At 36.5% G+C, this 26,662-nt stretch overlaps 1 protein-coding gene across 2 annotated transcripts in view; it reads left to right on the top strand.

Annotated features, from left to right (window-relative positions):
- Positions 1-412: 412 nt before the first annotated feature.
- The window catches only part of LOC128221807 (multidrug resistance-associated protein 1-like), a 41,574-nt gene continuing 15,324 nt past the window's right edge, over positions 413-26,662 (top strand). The window contains exons 1-24 of one of the 2 annotated variants that reach the window (XM_052930409.1): positions 413-1,297; positions 2,228-2,404; positions 2,712-2,846; positions 3,505-3,633; positions 4,177-4,296; positions 5,015-5,076; positions 5,486-5,623; positions 6,361-6,509; positions 7,231-7,357; positions 8,781-8,967; positions 9,336-9,504; positions 12,704-12,855; positions 13,273-13,410; positions 14,023-14,169; positions 14,488-14,572; positions 16,090-16,159; positions 16,914-17,040; positions 18,213-18,389; positions 19,188-19,355; positions 20,597-20,786; positions 22,224-22,326; positions 23,713-23,842; positions 24,921-25,152; positions 26,328-26,472. In XM_052930409.1, the coding sequence (XP_052786369.1) occupies positions 782-1,297; positions 2,228-2,404; positions 2,712-2,846; positions 3,505-3,633; positions 4,177-4,296; positions 5,015-5,076; positions 5,486-5,623; positions 6,361-6,509; positions 7,231-7,357; positions 8,781-8,967; positions 9,336-9,504; positions 12,704-12,855; positions 13,273-13,410; positions 14,023-14,169; positions 14,488-14,572; positions 16,090-16,159; positions 16,914-17,040; positions 18,213-18,389; positions 19,188-19,355; positions 20,597-20,786; positions 22,224-22,326; positions 23,713-23,842; positions 24,921-25,152; positions 26,328-26,472 (3,773 nt within the window). In that variant the 5' untranslated portion in view covers positions 413-781. The remainder of the gene's footprint in view (positions 1,298-2,227; positions 2,405-2,711; positions 2,847-3,504; positions 3,634-4,176; positions 4,297-5,014; positions 5,077-5,485; positions 5,624-6,360; positions 6,510-7,230; positions 7,358-8,780; positions 8,968-9,335; positions 9,505-12,703; positions 12,856-13,272; positions 13,411-14,022; positions 14,170-14,487; positions 14,573-16,089; positions 16,160-16,913; positions 17,041-18,212; positions 18,390-19,187; positions 19,356-20,596; positions 20,787-22,223; positions 22,327-23,712; positions 23,843-24,920; positions 25,153-26,327; positions 26,473-26,662) is intronic. The other variant, XM_052930410.1, reaches the window with a different exon arrangement.

Here is a 26,662-nt window from a genome sequence, read left to right as displayed (position 1 = left end):
TGTATTGCCTTATCAGTGCATTTGGGTCCTGACGTTGTGCTTCTGAGCAGGATTTATACTTGAAGTTTCACTAATGGGCTTGTTCATGTAATTTAAGTATAATTTCAGAGAAGTATGTGCCTTTCTTACTAAAATGTATACTGGAATTCATGGATACATTACGGCACCGGTAAACATCCCCCAGATAAGACACACACCATCTTTTCTTCTACAACCCGAAACTTACAATATTTCATGTATATGAATACTAATTCATATATTCATTATTCATATTCATACAAATAAGTACAGACACGTACAGTTGTGTCAAATAGCAGAACAATTTCATCATGAATTTGAATCAGGGCTTGTCCGCTCCGCTTAAGTATTATTGTATTGCTTAACATATTGTAGTAATAGAACTCATGTGAATTGTAAAATTGGATTGCGAAGTAGTTCAAAATATTTATGATAAAATAACTAAACTATATTAAGATAAATTTAGCATCAGCAGATTTAAAAACAACAACAACATGGAATAAAAGTAGCTTAGATAATTATTGTCAAACCTAAAACTGTGTGACACAAACAATTGTTTTAAATTGAATATTTCGTCTTTTTCGACTCGACAATATATTCGAGCATTGGATAAGTATTATCTGAGAAATTCATATACAATTTACTAGGATTCCTCGGATGATATCTAGTGGTTTGGATACGTCCACGTGAAAGTATATAGCATGTGAAGACAGCAACGTGAATCCGTGTTTTGTTGGAACATTCCAGCCAACATCCGTTAACTATGGATTTGGAAAATGCAACATCTTACATTCAGACGAATGGTACAGGTATGGTCGGTTTGGTTAATCTGTCATCGACAAGTTCCCAGTCTTCTGGTGTTATAGAAACGATGTCTTCTACTACACGTCCAGCGTTAGATCAGCTCAGTTCGACAATATCCAGTGTTAATAGTTCGGGAACAAATCGAACAACATTAAACCCGCTCACTGAGATGTTTAGCAGTTCTACGCCAACCCTTGTCAATTCAAGTTCGGCAGGAACACCAGCAACATCTACTGTATCATTTAATCAAGGGTCAATATCAACGCTGTCTTCCATTAGCAATACACTTTTCACCGATTCTGAGAATTTGACTTCAGGATTTTTTTCATCAGTTCCCGATATGTTATCAAGTACTGGTTTTGAGTACACACATGATTTTACATCCATATCGTCAATGGCGAACGGGACAATGACAGCAAAGTATTTGGTGCAAAAAGATATTCTAAACGAGTTTTGCCTCGGAGAGCCATTCTGGGTAAGTGAGTAAGAGGAGAGGTTATCACCGTTTTTAAGACTTTTAAAGGGGCGCGTTAATGGTAAAACTTCTTTTTATTATGTAATTTACTTTAAAGATCAAAACAAAAAACAACATATGATTTATGTACAGTTTTAAAAACATATTTGCCTCAACAAATAGTTTTTTGGAGTAATAGGTACACGGTCACACTCCCCCGAGTTAAAAGGCGCCAGTATATCGTTAACATTTGTGTAACATGTATTGTTCCTTTATAAAATTATTTCCTTTCAAAGTCTCAGAACTTGCCTAAATTAATATATTGTGTTTAGCTTGACCTCCTTCAAAATGGACTTGCTCAAGGTTTTGACTAATGTCCTTTCATGGTTACGCATCTGAAAAAAACTAATGTTATAATTATTTAACTATTTTGTACCGAAATTGCAAAAGAGACGCTATAACCACCCTTTTGGCTGTAGGCCATAATAAATTTTGCAACAGTTGATGGATATTTTAGCATTTTTACAATGTATTGATAACATCGTGTGACAATGTCAATCAATCAATTACGCTATAAGGAATCGCTGAATGCTGTTAGTAACGGATTCGAATTGTGGTGCTTCAAAGACGATATTTGAACAAATATCAAATATGCTGAAGGGTTCTAGCTGTCAATATGTAATGATTTTCCACGCCTTTTTTGTCATAAAAATGCATTTTTCAAAACATGAACGAGTCCCTTTCAGACTATTCGAGATATTTTGACCAATAATTGTAGACATATTATTAATATTATAATGGTAGAAAACTGCAAATATAAAGAAACCATTACGCACCGAGTAAATATTATCATTATTTACATTTCAGCATTCAATATTTATTGAAGTTTAATTTTTTATACATGTTTGTATGTGTCACAATGCAGTAATATTCTTACCTTACAACCGACAGGATGATAATTTAATTAACGTTGACGTTCCGACATTCTCAACGTGTTTCACGGACACCGCACTGAGCCTGGGCGCATGCGCGTATCTATGGATGCTCGCACCATTCTTCATTCTTTACATGTACCTCGATAAGAAGTACACACCACTTCCGGTTTCAAGACTGAATACGGCTAAAGCTGTAAGTAGACAATTACAAACATGCTGTAACATAAACAGCGACTTTAGTTTGACGTAACATTAATCAAACACAATGCATACAGTTCATAATACCAACAATATTGGTACATACATATCATCAAAATATAGAAACGATTTGAAAACCAAAAGCAAAATAATTATTCTTTTGTCCAATGGACTTCCAGTATAGCTTATCCCCCATGTGGTATTCAAAACGAGTACATCGCTCATAATAGGCGTGTTTTAAAATGTTATGAAGTTAACAACTGGTCATTATTTGAACACTTGTGTGTGATGCTTTATTTCAGGTTGTATGTTTCCTGCTTGAATGCACCATCATCCTGCAGTTAATATTCCAAGAACACTACGGTTTCCGGTGTGAGCCAGGGAGGGTTGTTCCTCCCTCTTCCTACACCGCCTCCGCTGTCAAATTTGCTACATTTGTAAGTATTGCTGGTGCTTTAAAAGTGTAATGGTGCTTATTGTGATCTCTTTAAAAGACCTAGTTTTATCCTACTATCAGTAACCCCCCCCCCCCCCAAAAAAAAAAACAAAACAAAAAAAACGTTTATAGTAACAACCTCTGTTTATTAATCTTATTCTAATTGCGTAATTGTCTTATCAGATCTCCGATCTGAGTATCCTGCTGTGCAGTTTTAGAAGTCCTTAATTAAATACTATACATTTTCGTTCACTCTATGTATTACTCTGTGTGCCAAGCAATAACATGTTCTCAACTGTTTGAATGATTGCACAAACAATATAATGCTTTATATTGTTCGAATACTTGCTCTTTAAATTGTTTGAAAAATACCTCAAGCAATGTCATGCTCTAAACGTTTTTAATAATTGCTCAAGCCGCTTTCTTTTTTTATTGCGAAATAAATGTATTAAGAACTATCGATTAGAACAGGTCTTGATATTAATGACATTGATTTTCATATTTGTGAAAAGAAAGTTATCTTCAATGCTACTATATAAATATATAAAATGCAAATCTCTATATGCTGGACAAATAGATAAAAATGATACTCTTAATCTATAATTAACATATTGCAATACGTACACATATGCCCACAATAGCAAACTGTATTTTTCTAGTTATTTGCCATAGCAGTGCAGCAAATCCAAAGGGTAAAAGGAGTTAAGACGTCCGCCGTTCCATTCACATTCTGGCTCGTGTTGCTGGTGTGTGAAGTCATTCCCGTGTACTCTCACTCGCAAACCAAGGTAAAACTCGTTCCCGTGTACTCTCACTCGCAAACCAAGGTAAAACTTATTCCCGTGTACTCTCACTCGCAAACCAAGGTAAAACTTATTCCCGTGTACTCTCACTCGCAAACCAAGGTAAAACTCGTTCCCGTGTACTCTCACTCGCAAACCAAGGTAAAACTCGTTCCCGTGTACTCTCACTCGCAAACTAAGGTAAAACTCGTTCCCGTGTACTCTCACTCGCAAACCAAGGTAAAACTCGTTCCCGTGTACTCTCACTCGCAAATCAAGGTAAAACTCATTCCCGTGTACTCTCACTCGCAAACCAAGGTAAAACTCGTTACCTGTATATTTTCACTCGCAAACCAAGGTACGACGACGAGAACATAAACGCTATGAATGATTTATTTATATTTATTTACAATATATGCGTATCGATATCGATGGCCATCTTACGAATGAGTTAAGTAGTAGATACGGTAGTATTTGCGGAGGGCATCACATTTTACATGGTCTTTGGTTAAGTTAAGTAATCCAACGGATGCGTTTGTTTTATTGTAGATTGTGTGTGCAGAGAACGTCACATTCTACATATACTTCGGACTTGTCTTCCTGCAGCTCATTCTACACTGTTTTGCCGAACAACATTCCAGACAAGGTTACCAAGAGATACAATACGACGTACGTATGGTTATTTATACAGAAAAGTTTATTTTACGAGTAATCACACATTTTTTATCATTCTGGCTGGCACGATGTTATTCGACAGTGTGGTATTGTGTGATTGGGGAAACCGGAGTGCCCAATGGCATCCCCCTTGTCAGGCATGGTCAGGCCTAAAAAAATATTGTATGGTTAGGGTTAAATCCGTTTCAAAAATAGGTAGGGTAGGTAGGCTTTTTTAGGTTTAGATAAGATTGTCATTTTCATCATAGCGGAATGGTGTTAAAGTTATCGTCTGAGTAAGCATTTAAGGTTTTAAACTACATATTGAAAAGCAATTGAATTTTTTATTTTTTTTTTATTTTTTTTTTAGTTTTTAATTTTTTTTTTCAAACTGAGTATAAAAACGGTAGGGTCGGCGCCCATTCCCTAGGTAGTGTCGGGTTACCCGAACCAAATGTATTTTTTTAGACCTCACCACAAATAGTACTAAAAAGCGCCAAGGCCATAACTCGAACCAGTGTGAGAACCAGACAACCGTTATACACTTCATCATACTGAATAGATTACAACTTTTCTTATCATCGACTTATGCCTAAGAAGCTGTTTTTCTGTTATTTTCTTTGTTATTTTTAAGACTATAACAAGACACAGCTAATGATTGTAACATAAATTGCCTTTATAGATACTTGTTTGTGAACTAGACATTATACAAATATAATTCCGAAAATTGCAGAATGTGTGTCCAGATGAGAATGCGTCTGTATTAAACCGTATTCTCTTCCATTGGCTATCATCGTAAGTGTTGAATGTTTGTTTATTTATAAAAAATGGCTTTATTATGTATACTTTATTCGTATGGTGTCCATTGGCGTGGTGTGTCTTGCGGTGTATATATATGAGGCCTGTTATGGCTTTAAACGATTCATAGGTATATATTAACTGCTAGACTCGTCCTTTTAACATTTTGTTTTATTTTTCTATTACAACTTTTGTTGTATTTTATCATTTATTTCATGTTGTATTTTTGTTGTATTTTCTATAATTGTATTTTCTTTGGAATTTTCTGCTGTAGTTTCTGATGAAAGTTTTTTGCGGTATTTTTATTCTATTTTCTGTAGTAGTTTCTGCTGTATTTCCTGCTGGTTTTTGCTGTAATTTCGGCTGTAGTTTCTGCTGTAGTTTCTGTTGCGTTATCTTTCTATAGGGTGGTGGTCAAGTGCTACCGAGGCAAGTTCATTGCCACCGAGTTTTGGGAGCAGACGTCGCGATTGCGGTGCGATAATCTTGGTCCTCTTCTGGAGGATGAGTGGAAAAAAGAGATTCAAAAGTGCGAAATTGAAAAGTAAGGGACTTTTTTTACATATTCATAGCGTCCCTAAAAGGACTAGACACCAGATGGTAAAAAACGGTTAATACAGTATTTTAAACAAGCCAAGAAGTGTCATTTCAAGCTAGTTTAAAAAGGTAAATACAGTATTTCCTCTATACAAACCAAGAAGAGTTATTGCGAGCTAGTATGTTAAAACAAGAGACGCATCAATCACGTTGCTCTCTCATTCCTGTTCCCCCGTTTGTAATAGCTCACAATGGTTTCCAAGTTAAAATCATATCTGTTAATGAGTACAGATAATATACCGACGCCATCTTTAAACTTACTTGGGTTTACATGATAGTCAAACGTAGTTAATATCGAATTGAAAACAAATGCGCAAAAACTGCGAAAGATGCATGTGTCGTAAGCGATATAATACATCAGTAAGGAAGATTCAATTCATTGTACACGCTTTGGCTGATCAAAACTTGAAAAAACAAACAAATATAAATCATGTGCTTCCGGTCCGGATAAAAAATCATTGACCCTCGGGCACAATTCGTTTTCAGAAACGCGACATGCCTTTTTACTGTCTTACGCACATGCCCTCGGGATGGATTTGTCAAACCGGACCGGAAACACGTGATACATATGATTCTCAATGTTCATACTTATCAACATGTGTAAACAGTAAATTGTTTAAAATTAATACTCACAAATTGGCGTAGGTTCAGTAAGAAAACCTTCAAATATCTGATGCTTTACAGGCGAGCAAAACAAAAGACAAATTCAAGGCCTCGTTATGAAAGTGATGCTTATTGGAATGACGCCAGAAATCCTCGCAATGGTATAGCAGTAGAATCTACTCCACTAATCGAGAGCGGTAGATTTACCGTGAAACTGCCGAAGGAAATAGGTAAAAAAAACTAGATAAACACATCCAAAAGATAATAGTCATTCTCCACAGAGATGAAATTAACTATCGTTGAATGCTGCACAGTTTCCAGCATTTGCGGGTGGGGTAAGATGTTCAAATAACTTAAATGTATATTTTCTGGTCGATTATTTTGCCAGTGTCATTATTATGCAGAGTGAAAGGATTTAATGGGCGAGTGGTTGTTGCGGTCGGTTGTTTGTGGACTATAGATAAGATACTGAAACATTATCTGGCACACCCCAAGGTAGATGAATCACGCGCTATGACGCAAAACGTTATTTTTTCTTTTAGTATACAATTTATGTAAGTAAAATTATGATATTTCAATAGGTCATTCATCACGCGTGCCCGGTCCGAATAAAAAATGCGACCCTCTGGCACGCTGCGTAGCCGGTAACTCTGCAAGCCTCATAACCTTGCAACGCAAGTGCAATCCAGTAGGGGTTTCTATTCAGACCGTGAACACAAGACAGATATTACTAATACGATACATACCATGTCAGATGAGTCACGCACAACAACGCACGACCTTTTTTTTATCAAAATTGAAACTATACAAAAACGTCAGAAACTGTTTGACGTAAATATTAAGCTTATGTTACCACGTGTCATGAAGTCATATATGACGTCAGGAAACAAACAAGTATTATGCGTTTTTTTACATTATACATGTACATACATACAGTCTCATTTTTATTAGCAGATGAGGGTCTAAAGCCAAATCTTTTCAAGACGATTACGCGGTGTTTCTGGCTAGTTTGGTGTGAAGCGACTGGATATATGGTTATAGGAGAGACCACGTGGCTGCTACAACCCATCATTCTTAGGTCAGGGGCCATATTCAATAAACAACTTAGATCAATCTTAAATTTAAGAGTGAAATCTAAGCTTTTTGATTGGACTGTAAAATAAATTGACCAATCAACTGAATGGAATCACTGAGGCATGTCTAAGGATAAGGATAAGAACTATATTGAATACCACCCCTGATCTCTGTGTTGTTAGGCCTTAAATTATCGTTTAATGTTTGGCTCCTTTAAAATTAAAATACAGTCGAACCCCGACTGCTATAACTCGCCTGGCTCGAATTGGATGTGAAGGAACGAATTTTAATATTGACAGGAAGCATTCTTGCATACCGGACGTGTGTTTCCGGTCATGTGACCAGTGCTGGAAAAACCCATCTTACATACCCCATTTAAGATGAGTCACGCGCAACAACGCGCCACTATCTATTTTATTTATTGTATGGTTTATGAAAAATATATTATGCCATTTCAATAAAGCGCAACCAAGTATATATGTTTGCAAGACTTTTAATTAAAATTGAACATAAATAATGGTTAAAAAACGCTATTTTTAGTTATTCAAAATTACTGCGCTCTATGACATCGGTAAACAACGTCGCACGCGCTTTTTGGTGTAATTGTACAAAATAGCGTTTTCAACGTTATTTTCCCCAAAAATTGATAAATTTATATATGCAAGAAAAAAATATCAATCATGTTTTTCCGGTCCGGATCGGAAAATCCGACCCTCGGGCACGCTGCGTGGCCGGTAACTCGGCAAGCCTCGTGCCCTCGGGTCGGATTTTTCTATCCGTACCGGAAACACTTGATATATACTTATATTCCCGCTTAGCTCGAATGTCCCGAGGCTTGATGTATTTTCGCCCGGCGGTCCTTACGTGTTTGAGCCAACGGGTCTCCATTATAATACTAAAACAGTACAATATAAAGAAACAAAAGCAATAGAGTTAGGTAACGTAGATGTATATTGAATAAATATTGCCACATGCAATGGGAAATGTAAAATACAATTCCTATGAAACTTTGATTTGGTGTCTGCTGTTGTAGGTTTGTAACTCAGATATAAAATCAAAGCGTACAAACAAAAGAACAAAATGTAGACGGGCACATGTACACCAGCATCCTGTTCTTTACCCTATGTCTAAACTTTCTATTGTAGAATTATCATTTGGTGTCTTCATTGTGGAAAGGATACATTAACGCAGGAATCCTGTTCCTAACCCTGTGTCCTAATTCCTTGTTACTGCAGAATTATCATTCAGGAGGTACACGGAATATCCAATATTAAAAAAATGCATGTGCACCAGCATTTCACTCTGCTCAAATCCTAATAATGGCTGGTTTATAATTCAGGGGGTACACGGAAGAGCCAATGTAAGAGCGATACATGAACAACAGTATCATTGTCTTAATCCTGTATCTCAACAACTTTCAATTGCAGATTTATCATCCAAATGATAGAAAACAAAGGCTTAACGGATGAGCCAATGTGGAAGGGATACATGTACGCCGTTATCTTGTTCCTTATCCTTTGTCTCAACTCCTTCCTCTACCAGATTGGCATCCACCATATGACGACCGTTGGGTTGAGGGTCAAGACAGCACTTATATGTCTCATCTACAAAAAAGTAAGTCTTCAAATAGTGATCCAACATTGGATTTTTAATTTATTTTAAACAGCAAAACTGGACTGCATGTTAATGTACAATTTACCACTTCTCCTTTTTTCCAAATATAGGTACTAAAGTGTCTATATTATAACTGAGATAATTCGGACATGCCATAACTCGAGTTTTACGGATTGGTCGAAGTCGTTGCTCGATTTGATTTGCTGACGATAACTCAAAATTGTAATAATACATTTAAATAAACTCAATCAGAGGTATAAACAGTGTTCATATAGTTTGAAAAAACACAGCTATCTGAATGTGGTCTTTCTCTTTTAAACTCTAATTACCAAACGATCAGCCGTAGTTGTGTTTCAACTGTATTTTAGGCGCTGACAATGAACAAGAGTGGAATAAAGGCGACAACAGTGGGCGAAGTTGTCAACTTAATGTCAGTCGACTGCCAGAGAATCCAAGACGGATTCACATTCTCTTTCTACGCTGTCCTTATTGTCGTCATCTTGATCATCGCTACCGCTCAGCTGTGGGATTTAATGGGTAAGTATTGTTCAAGGACGGTTTCAAGTCCTCTTCCTAATCTTTCCTTGTTCGTTACAACTGCTCAGCACCGTGCAATAATTGGAAAGTATTGTTCCAGGATGGTTTCCCGTCCTCATTCCTATCTATTATTAGCTCTGGGATATAATTGGTAAGTATTGTTCCAGGATGGTTTCCCGTCCTCATTCCTATCTATTATTAGCTCTGGGCTATAATTGGTAAGTATTGTTCCAGGATGGTTTCCCGTCCTCATTCCTATCTATTATTAGCTCTGGGATATAATTGGTAAGTATTGTTCCAGGATGGTTTCCCGTCCTCATTCCTATCTATTATTAGCTCTGGGATATAATTGGTAAGTATTGTTCCAGGATGGTTTCCCGTCCTCATTCCTATCTATTATTAGCTCTGGGATATAATTGGTAAGTATTGTTCCAGGATGGTTTCCCGTCCTCATTTCTATCTATTATTAGCTCTGGGATATAATTGGTAAGTATTGTTCCAGGATGGTTTCCCGTCCTCATTCCTATCTATTATCAGCTCTGGGATATAATTGGTAAGTATTGTTCCAGGATGGTTTCCCGTCCTCATTCCTATCTATTATTAGCTCTGGGATATAATTGGTAAGTATTGTTCCAGGATGGTTTCCCGTCCTCATTCCTATCTATTATTAGCTCTGGGATATAATTGGTAAGTATTACTAAAACGGCTTCACGTTCTACTCTGTCCTAATTCGTGGTTGTCATGGATATTCGCGCAGTGATTCAGAGTATGTAAATGGTCTGATCGGTCTTTAAATAGTTTGAAGAAGAGTGAAGCATTATTTCTTGAAAGGTGCGTGAAAACTATTTTCTGGTGACATTTGAAGCGAGAAATAATTAACTAGCGTTCTTAATATTGCCACAAGACAAGGTTTCCATGATGCGCTACAGACGACAGTCTTCAACAAGGGAGGTAATTACAATGTGGTGACCATTAAAAGAAGTTCCATACGGGCATTTACCAAAACGGCTTCACATTCTACTCTGTCCTTATTATCGTAATAATGGGACCTAATGGGTGAGTATTGTTCCAAGACGGTTTCAAGTTCTTTCCCTTATCTTTACTTGTTCATTACTACTGCGAATGCTTTGCTCTGGATTTTTTGGGGTGAGTATTGTTTTCTAGACGGTTTCACGTTATTTTCCTAATCTTTCCAAGTTTTTCGCTACTGCTCAGCTTTTGGATCTAATTGTTAGGTAAAACATTTCTAACCCGTCCTTTGTTTTTCGCTAACGCTCACATCTCAGATATTATTGGTGAAGATTGTTCCAGGATGATTTTACGTTTTCTTCCTTATATTTTCTTCATCATCGAGACTGCCCACATCTGAGTATTGTTCAAGGATGGGTTTAAGTACTTTCCCTAATCGTTCCTTGTTCATCGCTACTGCTCAGCTCCGAAATCTAACAGGTGAGGATTGTTCAGGATTGTTCAGGACGGTTTCATGTATGCTTCTTATTTGTCCTTATTGTCATCATTCTGTTCACCGCTACACTTCAGCTTTGGGATCGTATGTATTCTGTTCACCGCTACACATCAGCTTTGGGATCGAATGGTTACGAAGCAGGTTTTCTTTGAAATTGAATCTGGACTTAAATTTTATAATGCTTATATATATCGTGTTTAGGGATTTGAGCATTTCACAATGTCATATCTAGCTCAAAGCAACAACACAAATGTTGTATAAGTTTCGAAATTATTATTTCCGCACAGTGAATTTGAAGAGTAGTTTTAGAACACAAATCACAAACTGGGCGGGTGAGGGAGGGAGTGCATTCGGCGGAATATGAATTGTTTAAATTTTCTTGGGGAGTCCAAAACCGTTGCCTTCACTTTAAGCTAATTCGGTTTAGACGGAGAGGCCATTGCATAGCTTAGGGGAAAGTCGTAAGTACAAATCAATATTGTCCTGAAGTACAATTTAGTTTTTATTCCACATGGCAAGAAGAAGAAAGGCAACTATAACATGTCTTGAAACCAGTGCAAATGTCAAGAGACTTCTTTAATCCTTTGATGGGTAACCAGACCACACCCGTTTGTATGTGTGGTATTGATGCTGTGTTGGATTGTACATTTCAATCATTTTTCTGCCTGCTGTTTTACCGTTCGGTTCTTCTGCACACGTGTAGTGTGGGTATACTAAGACAAAACCACTCAACTTCGGAGTTCGAATATTTATTTATACGTTGTCGAATGAAACCTAAAACATATAATAAAACATAAAAAAGAATATGCTAACATAATCATATTATTAATAGCACAAAATACAAAGACAATGGACAGTGATCGGTAAATATATCAAGGGAGACTTCGCGGTTAAATACATAAAACATTCTAAGAACTATGAGTAATAAACTTACCAGGCACTTCTAAATAATAATTAAATATGAATGAATATTTGAGCTCAAAGATAAGAGCGAATATTAAATAAGTAAGAATATAGTAACAACTGTTACAATTGAAATCTTGACTTGCGTCGATGATGATTCAGAACGGAATGATTTATGTGTATATATAAATAAGGGCGTTTGCAATGAAGCGGGAAAAAGGGGAAAAGGCATTATGAACCAATCAATCACTCTATAAATTTAGACAAACTCGCATAACCAGTAATCACGCTCTGACGCACTCGGACATTGACGGACATAGACGGACAGTAACGCACAGAGGACAATAACCACGTAGCACAACACTAAACACGACGATACACAAACAATACAAAACGATATACGATATAGAACCATACCAAACACACAAACTAATAAAATACTGAAATATGCACCTTGCTACACACGTTTTGTGTACGTTTGTCATCCATATTAGGTGCTAAGCATCGCACCAATATCATGATGTCAAGCTATTATACCATTCTAAGTCCTGTCTAGTGTTATGGTCTTTTACTGTCACAACTATCATGATAATTCGTCCCCTTGACAATCGCAGTGTTAACCAGACAAGAATGAAACATGAATTTCTTAAACATCTGATTTGGGTTTGATGGCACAAATTGCTGTGGGTTCGATCGGCGGCGGATCGCGAATGAGATGAAACAAATCATCTATTGATCCATGATTAAGGTATACCTTTCGCGATATGTAATAAATCGTTAAAAGGAAATGTTTTTGCATTAAATACTTTATGAAAAATGTCATCATTACAGGTGTTGCCAGTTTGGGAGGACTAGCGGTGGTTCTTGTCGTCTTACCAACAGTTGCCTTCATAGCAACCAAACAATACAAGCTACAGAAAGAACTTCTAAGATTGAAAGGAATCAGAATCAAGATTCTTAATGAAGTGATAAGTGGGATTAAGGTAACTTTTGCTTTGTCACAATGGGTCGTATTCACATGGATCTTAGTGACAATTTTCAACTTAGTGGAAATTGCAATTTTTTAGTTTGTACACCAAAAATATGAAATTAAGCAAGAAAAGGGTATAAAAAAATATGCATATCAATTCATTTGATGAAATAAGCGGGTCTCTAAACTAATCGTTGTCAAATATTTCGAACTTTTTAATTAGTTGAAAATGTTCACTAATTTTTAAATATGCTTTATGAACACGACATGTTTTTTTACATGACGAAACTTGCCTAGAATAAGCAAAAATGTTACATATTGTATATTGTTTATATAACTTTTAATACGTAAGTGTTTCATTGGTCCGGTGGGCTGGCCCTAACTTGAGAGGGGTGACACTATATTAACAAACACTCACTTTACTTTTCAGGTTTTAAAAATGTACGCGTGGGAACCTTCGTTCATTAGAAAGATTCGTGCCATTCGCTCCAAGGAGATAGATTGTCTATGGAGCTACGCGTGTTACACGGCCACTACGGTCGTGTTCGCGATACACAGTCCATTTATGGTCTGTTGATTTGGCTAATATATATAATTTTGCAATGATTACTTAAAGTGTTTAGAATAATATGAATTTTGAAGTCTTAAACGAGCTAAAACACTAAAACCGACCTATCCAAAGCGGTGATCAAAATATTATTTAAAAGGATATTTTTGTGTGATCTGTCTATAGCTTTTGTACGTTGTCTCTCGTTCAGTATATGTTAGGCATTAGCCGTTTGCCTATAAACTTGATCTCAGTTAATCGTTTAGCTTATGTTGCTTATTTCGTTAAGCAAAATGCCTTATTTTTACCTAACCTAAGTTTGATAGATAAAACTTAGGTTTTCTTGATAATCAGAACTTAAAAGTCAAACAAATCCATAAATTTAACTTTTTACACATGATAAAAGAGCAGAAAAAGTAGGCTTATTTTAATCGTGTTATAACACACTTAAGAAGTTTCGAGAAATCGGCCCTTGAACTTTGCGAACAAATATATTTGTAGGGCCTGTTATAACAGAGGTAGTTTTACTTCTATATTGTCTTGGGATTGTTGATGCATTGTCTTTGACATGAATCGATTGCCAGAAGCTGTAGTTTCTATTGTATTGAATATATTTCCGGTATAACTTTCCAGATCAATTTCTTCCTGGTAATGATCTATGTTCTGACCTCACCGTACCACTCCCTGAACGCCGAGCAAGCCTTTACTGCACTGGCTATCGTCAACATTATACGGTTCCCTATAGCGCTGTGTCCTTTCCTTGTGAACGGCGCAGTTCAAGTATTTATTCTTCTTTTTTATACCTCTCCTTGAACGCCGAGCAAGTCCTTACCACACTGTCTATTGCCACCATTATACAGTTCACTACATTTATAAGTACGTCGTACTGTACAGTCATTATATTGTATCGAATACGAACAAGAATATATACAGGCATATAGAATGTTGCAATATCATTATGCATTAATTCAATAATTATTTTACGTACTGTACATCCAACAGGTTCTTTCAGTTAGGTATAATTTGGACCATTTGGATATCTAAATTCCATTATTTAAGAAAAACACATCATGATGAAATGACCAACTATGGTTCTAGGGCTACGTCTCCGTCGGGAGAATCCAAGAGTTCCTCTGGACGTCAGATCTCAATAAAGACAACGTTTCCATTGAACAGAAATCAGGTAAAAGGTTTTTATGAAAGTCAGGAAGCAGGTTTAAATCCGCAGTTAGTTCTTTCTTAATTTATGCTGACCGGGCCAAAACGGTGACCCAAACTATTACTAATATCGATATCTCAATAGTTACGCTATATTGTGACGTTGTGTGTCTCTCTCTGTTAGTGTTTGTTTGGCATGGATAATTGTGCATTCACTCTAGTGCTTGTTTACCTCTTAACCTCAGTTAACAGCTCCGAAACAGAATAATACACTCACATTCATGGTGTATACTGTAAATTAGGTCAACCTATGATTGCAGCAAGAATTTGACTATTCTTCAGAAATTAGGTCAACCTATGATTGCAGCAAGAATTGGACTATTCTTCAGAAATTAGGTCAACCTATGATTGCAGCAAGAATTGGACTATTCTTCAGAAATTAGGTCAACCTATGATTGCAGCAAGAATTGGACTATTCTTCAGAAATTAGGTCAACCTATGATTGCAGCAAGAATTGGACTATTCTTCAGAAATTAATGGAATTTGGAAGTTTCCAAAAGAATACAGAACGATCTCAACACACCCGTCCGGTCCACACAAAACACTATGTATAGTTTAAAGGAAAAGTATTCCTGGCCGGAAATACATTCTTTTCACATGACTGTAGTATAGACCGGATAAATGTTTTCGGAAACTTTAACACATTTCTTCAACTACATGTAGACGCATGTTCAGGTGAAAAATATTGTTGTCATTGAAAGATTGGATCGTTATCTGCATGTAGGCTGAAGGTTTTTGTTGAATATGTTCCTTTAAGTAGTTTTGGAATGTCTTTCGTACCCATCAATCGTCGCCCAAATCGGTAATTGTTCAGCTTGAGGCTATTAAGGCATTTTGAGATTTTCTGACATTTTTAAACTGCGTAGTTATTTTATGGTACTTTGTTGGTAGGATTATGAACTGATAAATCTGAAGGAAAATGTACTTTTAGGTTAAATGTCACTTAATTTTGTACATGTCATATAATAATACAAAAGCAGTAATTCATTAGCATGAAACGACTTTGATCAATTGATGACAAATGGAATTATTGTATGATTTTAAAGAAGACTGTTTTAAATAGTGTATAATTGGATTTAAGTAAGATTTGAGAAAATATATTCGAAGTATTATTTAATATATTACATAAGAAACGTAAGTGTGATTTTGAGAATAAGCGTTGGAATGTTTTTTTATTGATGACATATATAAGAGTTTAGAATGACTTTGAGAGAAAATGTTGGAAATGGTGGTTTATTGATGGCATATGGGATTTTAGGTTTAAACAGCTAAATATATATTTATGTTATTATATCGTACATAATGAATATATATAACAATAGACCTTTTGATTATCAAAAGCTATTAAACGGGAGCAATTGCTGCTCTCAGAAGGGCAAAATTGGGACACAAAACGGATTGGGAACATTTATTTCTATAACAATACGTTGTTCAAACCCTAAATGATTATAAACTACAGCCAATTATTTTGGAATGTTTCAGAGAATCCAGTTAACATACAAAACGGGGAATTTACCTGGAACACGGAATTCGAAAAATCTGTTTTAAGAAAGTGAGTATGTCCAGTTTGGCGGTTTAAGATACACGAATATTTATTTAAAGTCGGGTACATGATAACAAGAAGCATTCTCAATCAGACATTTACCGAACTGAATAACAGACATACATAACCAATCAAATTTATTAAATGAGAATGGTTTAGGGTATCTTCTAATAAGCTTTTCTTTTCAACAAATCATTGATAATAATTTATAACACTTACTGTAAAAGATGGTACTTGATATAAATGAATTGAAACTAGCCAAATTATTGCTTTTGTTCAGGAAATAGTTTATGAAGTTTAAACAGAAAGCCAATATTTTGTATTTATATATTTCCTGTTTCCATTCCTGCTATTAATATGGTTAATATGATACATTATTTTATTGAACCATTTCTTTGCAACAATTTTCTGCAAATTGTGGGCCGTGAACCGATCGCTCTGTGAAGTCTAAATAACATCAAGCAGCGGGCGAAGTCGGGGCATAGTTGGGGCTAATTATTTTCTTCATTCTGATTAGGGTTAGGACAAGTTTTAGGTAATGGCAAAATTTGAATATAAATATTAGTGATTCTCATTCATCAGATGTAATACGCATAGCATCATCACTCTAGTGTTCGAAATGATATAAGTAGGCGTGCCATTTTCGCATCCTAGCGGATGTTATATAGACACAAACGTACGATCTGTTGGGTCCGGTGTGATCCCGGTTTTTATGGTGGGTAACTTGGTACATTTAATTCTTATTTTTTGTACTTTTTTGCAGCATTAATCTGCAAGTGAATGACGGCGAACTGATCGCGGTTGTCGGTCCGGTGGGTTCTGGGAAGTCCTCGCTGATATCAGCATGTCTTGGCGAAATGGAGAAACTTAGTGGTCAAGTATCTCTGAGGGTAAGCTGTTGTTTTAGAGTTCATGAAAAAAATCCGCGCGCGTTCATTGTCTGCATTACGGTATATGCTCGACGTTTGCCCAACCATGACTTAAAGGTTGTTTACCTGTAAAGGTACATACGTTAAAATTGACTGAAATTCACAGTAACACTGAAACACAGGGGAAACACATTGTCCGTATCAGTCTGATTTTCGTGTGTTTTAGGGCAAAAAGCAGGAATATGAAACAAAAGTCTACAAAATACGAAGTAAATGTTTGCAAAATTTAATCAATATTTTGTAAACTTTTGTTTCATATTCCTGCTTTTTTATGTACTCACAGAAATAAAATCTGTATCGAGTTTCAGGCTTAAACTAAGCAAACCTTCGAAAAACAAATCACACGCGAGTAAACTGTGTTACAATGCGGGTACTCTGCGCCTATTCTAAAGATCTTACCTTTATATTTACCATCCGTAAACGCCGAATTTATGTGTTGATGCGGTCGAATTATTCGCCATCTTGTACGGCCAATGTACTATAGTGATCACGTGATACTCCCCTGTGTGAAAACGCATTTTAGTAGATCATTTTGAAAAAAGTAATAGTCCCACTGGAATTGATTTAATTCTAAATGTGTACCTGTCAATCCAAGGGTGCATCTTATGTTTAAATGTTTATTTTCTGCTCTTGCTACATGCATGACCTAAAATATAGTGCCAATGAATAACGACCATTTATGCCCTCTGCCGTCCAATCATTTCGATCTCCTGAAAGGATTATTTAACAATGCCAAAATTAAAAACATTGATCCACAATGATAATTCAAGGGTATGCCCCTGCAGGGATAGTGTATAAAAATAAATAAATTAATAGATATATGCTTGCAAAATTATTAATTCCGGGTAGTGGTAGTTTGTGCTTCCGGAGGTTGTGGTCCTCCTGATTGTACTTGTTTTCTTGATACAATATATATATGTATTTTACAGGACAAGGTATCATATGGGTAGTGGTAGGTTGTGGTTCCGGAGGAAGGCTTTTCCTGATTGTACTTTTTTCTTTATACAATATATATATATATATTTTACAGGACAAGGTATCATATGGGTAGTGGTAGTTTGTGGTTCCGGAGGAAGGCTTTTCCTGATTGTACTTTTTTCTTTATACAATATATATATATTTGCATTGGTTAGGGCAAGATAGCATACGTTCCACAAGAGGCGTGGATACAGAATATGACTTTGCGAGACAACATTCTGTTTGGTAAACGTCACCAAGAGAAGAAGTACCGGAAAGTGCTGGATTCCTGCGCCTTGTTGCCTGACTTGGAGATTCTGGCTGGTGGGGATATGACTGAAATTGGCGAGAAGGTATGTGTAGAACGGGTGTTAAGGATATAAATAAAAATTTGATACTTTACACTGTAACAAAAATGTTAAAGACTTCACACATTGGTATGTGATTCTTATGGGGATTGAACCCAACGAAATCCCTCTCTGTAGGCTAACATTTTACCGTGTCGCTAGAAATTATCATCATGATAGCAAAATATCATTCAGTGTGAGTAATTTACGTTGAACGCCAAATTTACCAAACTGCACGGCTTGGTTTTGTGCCTACGATGCGGATCGAACCCACTTCTCATCGCTACATGTGGACACTGTAGCGTCATTATACTAGTTATCAAAATAACTGGATAGTATAAGTGCCGCATTACACATATCACAAAACCGGTTACACATATAGCATTACATATATCACAAAACCGGTAAGACATATAGCATTACATATATCACAAAACCGGTTACACATATAGCATTACACATATCACAAAACCGGTTACACATATAGCATTACATATAGTTGGTTTAGGACGCAAACTATCATACTACACCGCGTCCCTGTTCATCGTGTGACTTTATTTTTTTTCAGTTACATATTAATTTCCTTAATTGACATGGGCAAAAACAATCAAAGGCTCTTGTTAATTAATTTATCTGCAATCTGCTCTAATGCAGCTATAAGAGTGAAAATAAAATCGGGTCTATCAAAGACCAGTTGTAACAATACTTACTTTTTTGTTAAATGTTTCTAGCAACAGGAGCATGTTAAATTACTCGGATACATACTTATGTGTTACCAATTTAGTCAACAGTACCATATTCCAGGGTATCAACATTAGCGGGGGACAGAAACAGCGTGTAAGTCTGGCGAGGGCTGTCTATAATAACGCGGACGTGTATTTCCTGGACGATCCTCTGAGCGCAGTCGACAGTCATGTTGGAAAACATTTGTTCAAGAAGGTGATTGGCAACGAGGGACTTCTAAAACACAAGGTAACATCCTGGTTAATATACACTATAATGATTTAAATATTTAACTGGTTCTCTATTTCTTCATGTGATTTCCACCTCTGCACATAGTCCAGGTGGCTTCCAGTCTCGCTACATAAGCCGTTAGTCCTGATTTCAACATATGTGTGTGAGAAGGTACATCCATTATTCATGATTTTGATCTTAGACTGGTTGTCTTTTTTTGTCATTTCCTGGACATAAGAATCAGATCTAAGTTATTAAACAAGTATTAAATATAAACATTACACAATATATATAGCGCGTACATACTTGACTAAAAGGCGGATAACTTTAATTTGAAACCTTTTTACAAAGTAACCAATAAGACGATTGTTCAGAACTTAATACAAAGGTAGAAACGTAATAAACAACCGTTTGTTTACGTTTCAAGGTGGAATAATTGATGATGAGCTCGTAAAATTAATTAAACAAGTCAACAACGAAGTTAATGTCATCGTTGTTAACTTTCAAATCTTTCCTGCTCTGGAAGTTAAATGAATACCCTGGTGATCCGCAGAAAATGGTTTCAGGTGTAAATGAATAATTTTAATACATCACCACTTTATCAGAAATTTCGTGTTTAAAAAATAACAACGATCTCGTTTACAACGTTGTTAAGTTCGTGGGCTGTATTCGATAACCAACTAAGGTTTTACGTATTCCTGATATTGAGATTGATTGGACAGTAAAATAACTGGCCAATAGAATTAACAGATTCACTGAGACTTGTCTAAGTAGGGATAAGAACTATATACTTACTTACCCTAAAATAGTCGCGGATCCTTGGTCTTGTGGTTATACATTTAACTGTCAATCCAGAGGTCGCAGGTTCAATTCCCAACCGATACACTAAAAATACTAATCGTTTTCCTGGAAGGACGTTAAATTGGGATCATGTGTGAGAATATGTGTGAGAATATAATATATTATTTTATAGTATTAATTTACTTCCAATCCCGCTCCCATCCAATCGGCCCAATGTGTGTGTCTTTGTTCGCTTAGACAAGAATACTTGTAACACATGGCGTCAATGGCTACCAATGGTGGATCGCATTATCGTCTTGAATGACGGCAGTATCTCCTCTATGCGAACTAACTTAAATAAACAGTCAAACCTGAATTAAGTGGCTACCAAAAGGTCAAAGTGGCTGCTTAAGACAGGTGAACACTTAATCCAGGTGGAAAATGTATATCTTAAGTACTCTATTTTTAACTCTTTATAGACCAGAATACTTGTAACACATGGCGTACACTGGCTGCCACTGGTGGATCGCATCGTCGTCTTGAATGACGGCATAATCTCTGAAATGGGAAGTTACGACGAGCTCGTCAGCCATGATGGACCGTTCGCGCAGTTTCTGCTACAGTATATGCTGAAAGAGGATGAAGTCGATGAAGAAGAGGATCCGGAAAGTGAGCTTATTGGAGATATATAATTAGTTCAGTATAAGATGCACATAAACTAGAATAGTAATATCAACAACAAGTAGTAGTAGTAGTAGAAGTAGAAGTAGTAGTAGTAGTAGTAGCAGTAGCAGTAGTAGTAGTAGTAGTAGTAGTAGTAGTAGTAGTAGTAGTAGTAGTAGTAGTAGTAGTAGTAGTAGTAGTAGTAGTAGAAGTAGTAGTAGCAGTAGCAGCAGTAGCAGCAGTAGTAGTAGCAGTAGTAGTAGCAGTAGTAACAGTAGTAGCAGTAGTAGCAGCAGTAGCAGTAGCAGCAGCAGCAGTAGCAGCAGCAGCAGCAGCAGCAGCAGCAGCAGTAGCAGCAGCAGCAGCAGCAGCAGTAGCAGCAGTAGCAGCAGTAGTAGCAGTAGTAGCAGCAGTAGCAGCAGTAGCAGCAGTAGTAGCAGTAGTAGCAGTAGTAGTAGTAGTAGTAGTAGTAGTAGTAGTAGTAGTAGTAGTAGTAGTAGTAGTAGTAGTAGTAGTAGTAGAAGTAGTAGTAGTAGTAGCAGCAGCAGCAGCAGTAGCAGCAGTAGCAGTAGCAGTAGCAGTAGCAGCAGCAGCAGCAGTAGCAGCAGTAGTAGTAGTAGTTGTAGTAGTAGTAATAGTAGTAGTAGCAGTAGCAGCAGTAGTAGTAGTAGTAGTAGTAGTAGTAGTAGTAGTAGTAGTAGTAGTAGTAGAAGCAGTAGTAGAAGCAGTAGCAGCAGTAGCAGCAGTAGTAGCAGCAGTAGTAGCAGTAGCAGTAGTAGTAGTAGTAGTAGTAGTAGTAGTAGTAGTAGTAGTAGTAGTAGTAGTAGTAGTAGTAGTAGTAGTAGTAGTAGTAGCAGCAGCAGCAGCAGCAGCAGCAGCAGCAGCAGCAGCAGCAGCAGCAGCAGTAGCAGTAGTAATAGTAGTAGTAGTAGTAGTAGTAATAGTAGCAGCAGTAATAGCAGTAGTAGCAGCAGTAGTAGCAGTAGCAGCAGTAGCAGCAGTAGCAGCAGCAGCAGCAGTAGCAGAAGCAGCAGAAGCAGCAGCATCAGCAGCAGTAGCAGCAGTAGTAGCAGTAGCAGTAGCAGCAGCAGCAGCAGCAGCAGTAGTAACAGCAGTAGCAGCAATAACAGCAGCAGTAGCAGTAGTAGTAGTAGTAGATTCAGTAAGAAATCAGGTCGAAGGGAATGGGCTACTAAAACTTGTAAGAATTAGGGAACTTGGAGAGTGCATAGCCTGGCAATGCAGGTGCCCTCGGGTCGGGTCAGAATTTTCTATTTGAAACGGAAACACGTGACAGATAATATTAATAATATAGGGTTATTTTTATTTTAGGTGGTGTTAAGATTTGTAGTTTCATCAATGACACACCTGATTGTTCTAGTAACAAATGTATTTCAATTATTTGTTTAAATAAAATACGTCTTGTTTTCATCCTTTACCCAGTCCGTCGTCTGAAGGAATCCATACGAATGAAAATCGATGAGGTCAAGTCAGATGGTGGAATGACGTCAGAAGATGACGTCATATCAGCTAGTGGTAGGCGAATGTGAGTAGATATCGGTTTTGTTAAAATTATATTTGATTTCAACATGAATATTATCAAAACTCGATCAAGCATTTAATGTATATGTAATTGATGGTTATTATTAGTGTTTTATGTCACAAGTACGTGTGGAAAGACGCAGGACCTTCTAACATCCACATTTCAAACCGTACGAAATGATTTTGTCGTGACAAATACGGTAACTTATTGAGGCGAATAAGACATTTTGGGGTGTGAAATTGAAATAATAGGTTTGTGCTATATTTATTGAAGAATCTTTTCCGAAGGCCAATGAACAATCACCTACTATGTAGTGCTTACACCCCGAAATCGATATACCGCTAGACGAATAAGGCATGCACAGGACACCGTACAACATACAATTGATATAACCTTGGTGTTGCTTTCTTTCGCCGTCGAAACACTGCTAGACTAAGCTGAGCATATACTCAAAGCATTCACTTCAAAGTCAGACCAGCAGGATTCAACCAACCAAACAAACAGTGATGCTGTTTTATTAATTTAAGGCGCACAACATATGTTAATTCATTATTATTTTTAGGCATACTAATGCATTAAAATTTTAAAAAATGGCATCAACCTTAAGTGTGCCCCTGACTATATGGTCCCTCTTTCACTAATATGGTGCCTCTTTATCCTATAGTGTACCCCTTTAATCTAAATGATGCCCTTTTAATGTAAATGGTGCCCTTTAATATATAGTGAGCCCCTTTAACTTACAGTATGCCCCTTTAACCTATATGGTGCCTCTTAAACCTATATGATGCCCCTTTAACCTAAATGGTGCCCCTTTTACCTATATGATGCCCCTTTAACCTAAATGGTGCCCCTTTATCCTATATAATGCCCCTTTTACCTATTTGTACTCCTCTCAACACAAATTATGCCCCTTTAACCTATATGACGCCCCTTTAACATATTCGGTGCCCATTTATCCTGTTTTGTGCCCCTTTAACCTATTGTGTGTCCCATTTAACATATAGGGTGTCCCTTTAACGTATAGTGGGTCCCTTTAACCTATTTGGTGATATAACCTATTTGGTGCCTCCATAACCTATATTGTCCCCCTTTAACCTATATGGTACACCTTTAACCTATATGGTACCCCTTTAACCTATAGTGTACCCCTTTAACCTATATTGTCCCCCTTTAACCTATATGGTACACCTTTAACCTATATGGTACCCCTTTAACCTATAGTGTACCCCTTTAACCTATATTGTACCCCTTTAACCTATATGGTACACCTTTAACCTATTTTAACCTATATGGTACACCTTTAACCTATAGTGTACCCCTTTAACTTATATGGTACTCCTTTAACCTATATGGCGCCCCTCTAAATAATGTACATGTCTTTTTCACCAGACGAAGAAATACCGGTAGATTAAGTAATGCCTACACCAAGGGTAGTTCGTTACAAAGACAGACGAGCAAGACACCGCTGGTACTGGACACAACTCGACTCACAGTGGACGAGGTGTCTGAGGAGGGCAGCGTAAGTCATCAAATGTTTTTAATTATATATTGCATTAAAGTAGTGAGTTTTTTTATATTTTGGTTAATTATGCGAAGTCGTTTTTTCGTGAGTTTTGGAACTTTTTTCGTGAGTTTTTGAATTTGGTTAATTGTGCGAGGAACTTTTTTCGTGAGTTTTTGAATTTGGTCAATTGTGCGAGGAACTTTTTTCGTGAGTTTTTGAATTTGGTCAATTGTGCAAGGAACTTTTTCGTGAGTTTTTGAATTTGGTCAATTGTGCGAGGAACTTTTTTCGTGAGTTCTTGAATTTGGTCAATTGTGCAAGGAACTTTTTTCGTGAGTTCTTGAATTTGGTTAATTGTGCAAGGAACTTTTTTCGTGAGTTTTTGAATTTGGTCAATTGTGCAAGGAACTTTTTTCATGAGTTCTTCAATTTAGTAAATTGTTCGACGCATTTTCTGCCGCAAATGCCCTGCTATTCGTTACTTTGAGGATACCATTTACTCGTTCTTTTGATTTGTGTTCATTGTACCAGGTCCCGTTTTCGCAGGATTTTTTAGTTTCGCGGGATTTGTTTATTTTGGTAAATTTTGAAAGGATAAAAATCCATGACGCCATAATGCCGTCACCCTAAAGCAACCACTAAGGTAAATTCATGGATTCGTTAAAATTGCGACGTTGAAATCCTGCTTGGGTATTCAACTCTACAATATCTGATCTATGATCTTTGTAAATGCATAGGTTAAATTGGAAAAGTATAACATTGTATAGGGCCATGTGTGTGGAATGAAACGAGTGGCCGAACACTTAAATACTTCAAAGGCATATTGGTCGGACAGGTCATGCCGAATTTCATGCACACAAAAACGTTATTAATGTTGTTATGACAACGTGTTTGTGTTCTGAAGAAGTGGAATACACTCGAACCCCGTTGGTTCGAACTCCAAGAAACCGGCGAAAATACCTCGAGCCAAACGGGAATGCTTACCTTCAGTATAAGGACGATTCTTAACATCCAATTAGAGCCAAGTGTCACCATCACTACAACGAGTCCTTTTAAAGGCATATTTGCACGTTTGTACTATTGTGTCTTACAGATCAAAGCAACAGTTTTAGTGACCTACATGAAAGCGATGGGAATTCTTACCGTGATTATTGTCTTCATTACGATGAGCATATTCCAAGGTCTCAACGTGTTCTCCAACTTCTGGCTAACCTTTTGGACGGAGGATGAACTACTTAAAAACATCAGCTTGTCGGAGACACCAGAGTTTGAGGAAAAATACATGTATTACATGCTGATGTACCTATTGTTCGGAGTAATACAAGGTAAGCACGTGGCAAATACAGAAATATGTAGTATGTTCGCCTCGGACAAAATTGGTGTTTGTCCTAGCGAAACGGCTATTTACGTCTGTAAGAGGACAATTTTGAAGAAAAACGAGTAACTGTATCTGACTTTTACTATAATAAGTGTATTGCATATATAAGTCAGCAAATAAATACATTAATACATACTTTTATACAGATTTATAAATAGATAAATAGAAATAATTTTCCAAAATATAAACATTAGATTATTATCATAGCTTTCAAATACAATTTATCGGCTATTGGGATTACTCGAAATGTTTGTGCTAGGTCCTCTTACAACCGTAAGAAGACACTTTTTAATAGCTCTGCTGGGAGTACAGTCGTACAACGTTTGATTATCAAGGTCAATAAAACAATAAAGAAGAGGCACAAAAACATAAAAAACGAAAATTAACGAGTTTTTTTCTATCTTCGTGCAAGCTATTCGCACAGTAAAAAGTTTTTGATTGCATGAAGTCAATCGAATAACTAAAAGCAACAATCATCTGAGCATAACATATAAATAAACACTTAAAAAATTAAAGTGAATGCTGATAAATCGAACAAAAGTACAACTATAAGATACCAGAAATAAAACAAACCAAATGATAATTCAGTGAAAACTGCAGGGAACAAGCAAGCTGTCAGAATGTAAAAACAAACCCGATAATTGAAAGGCACAAGGCAAAGGCCCGCACGATAATGAAATAGAGACAACAACATACACAAATACCAAAGCAACACACAGACCACTACATAAACGAATCAAAATAGCGTTATCGATAAATGATGAAATTGCTGATATCTATAGTTTCTCATATGTTAAACATATTTAATAATTCATTTTTTTCATTTTCTCTAACTATCGATATACCAATTTACACAGTATATACGTGTTTTGCTGGAACTAATTCATTTATTTATAGTATTGTTTACAGAAAATAGAAAAGAGGTTTCATTCAAGCCTATGGCTTTCTCCTCAATTCTATATATTATATGTGTATGTTGTAAATGTTTATTTGTTATAAAAATAAATACTGTTTAAACCAAATGATGAAATTACCACCTATTTACAAGGCCATTTTGCTACTCGAGAAATTTTTATATATTTTGTATACATGTGTGACTAATGACATACATTATATGTGTAGGTGTTGTGGTGTTCCTGTCCTTCTACATGGCTCTCACGCGGATGGTGCGTGCTTCCGGTATTCTCCACGACTCCATGTTGAAGAGTATTCTACACTCGCCAATGTCCTTCTTTGATACCACGCCAATTGGACGTATGATGAACAGGTAAACACGTTTTAGTTTATTAACACAACAACTATGAATGTGTTGACTGTATCGTATTTACAAGACTAGAGCTATCTTATTGCTATTCATACGGCAATGAATTCTCAAGATATGTGACACATTTTTGTTGTGTTCTTTTTAATACTATTTCAACCATATTTTCGTGATTGTGTAATAAGTGTGTATTAGT

Source organism: Mya arenaria, chromosome 16 (assembly GCF_026914265.1).
Source record: "Mya arenaria isolate MELC-2E11 chromosome 16, ASM2691426v1".
Lineage (NCBI taxonomy): Eukaryota > Metazoa > Mollusca > Bivalvia > Myida > Myidae > Mya > Mya arenaria.
Note: the sequence above shows the minus strand (reverse complement) of the source record. Positions and strands in the feature narration are given on the sequence as shown.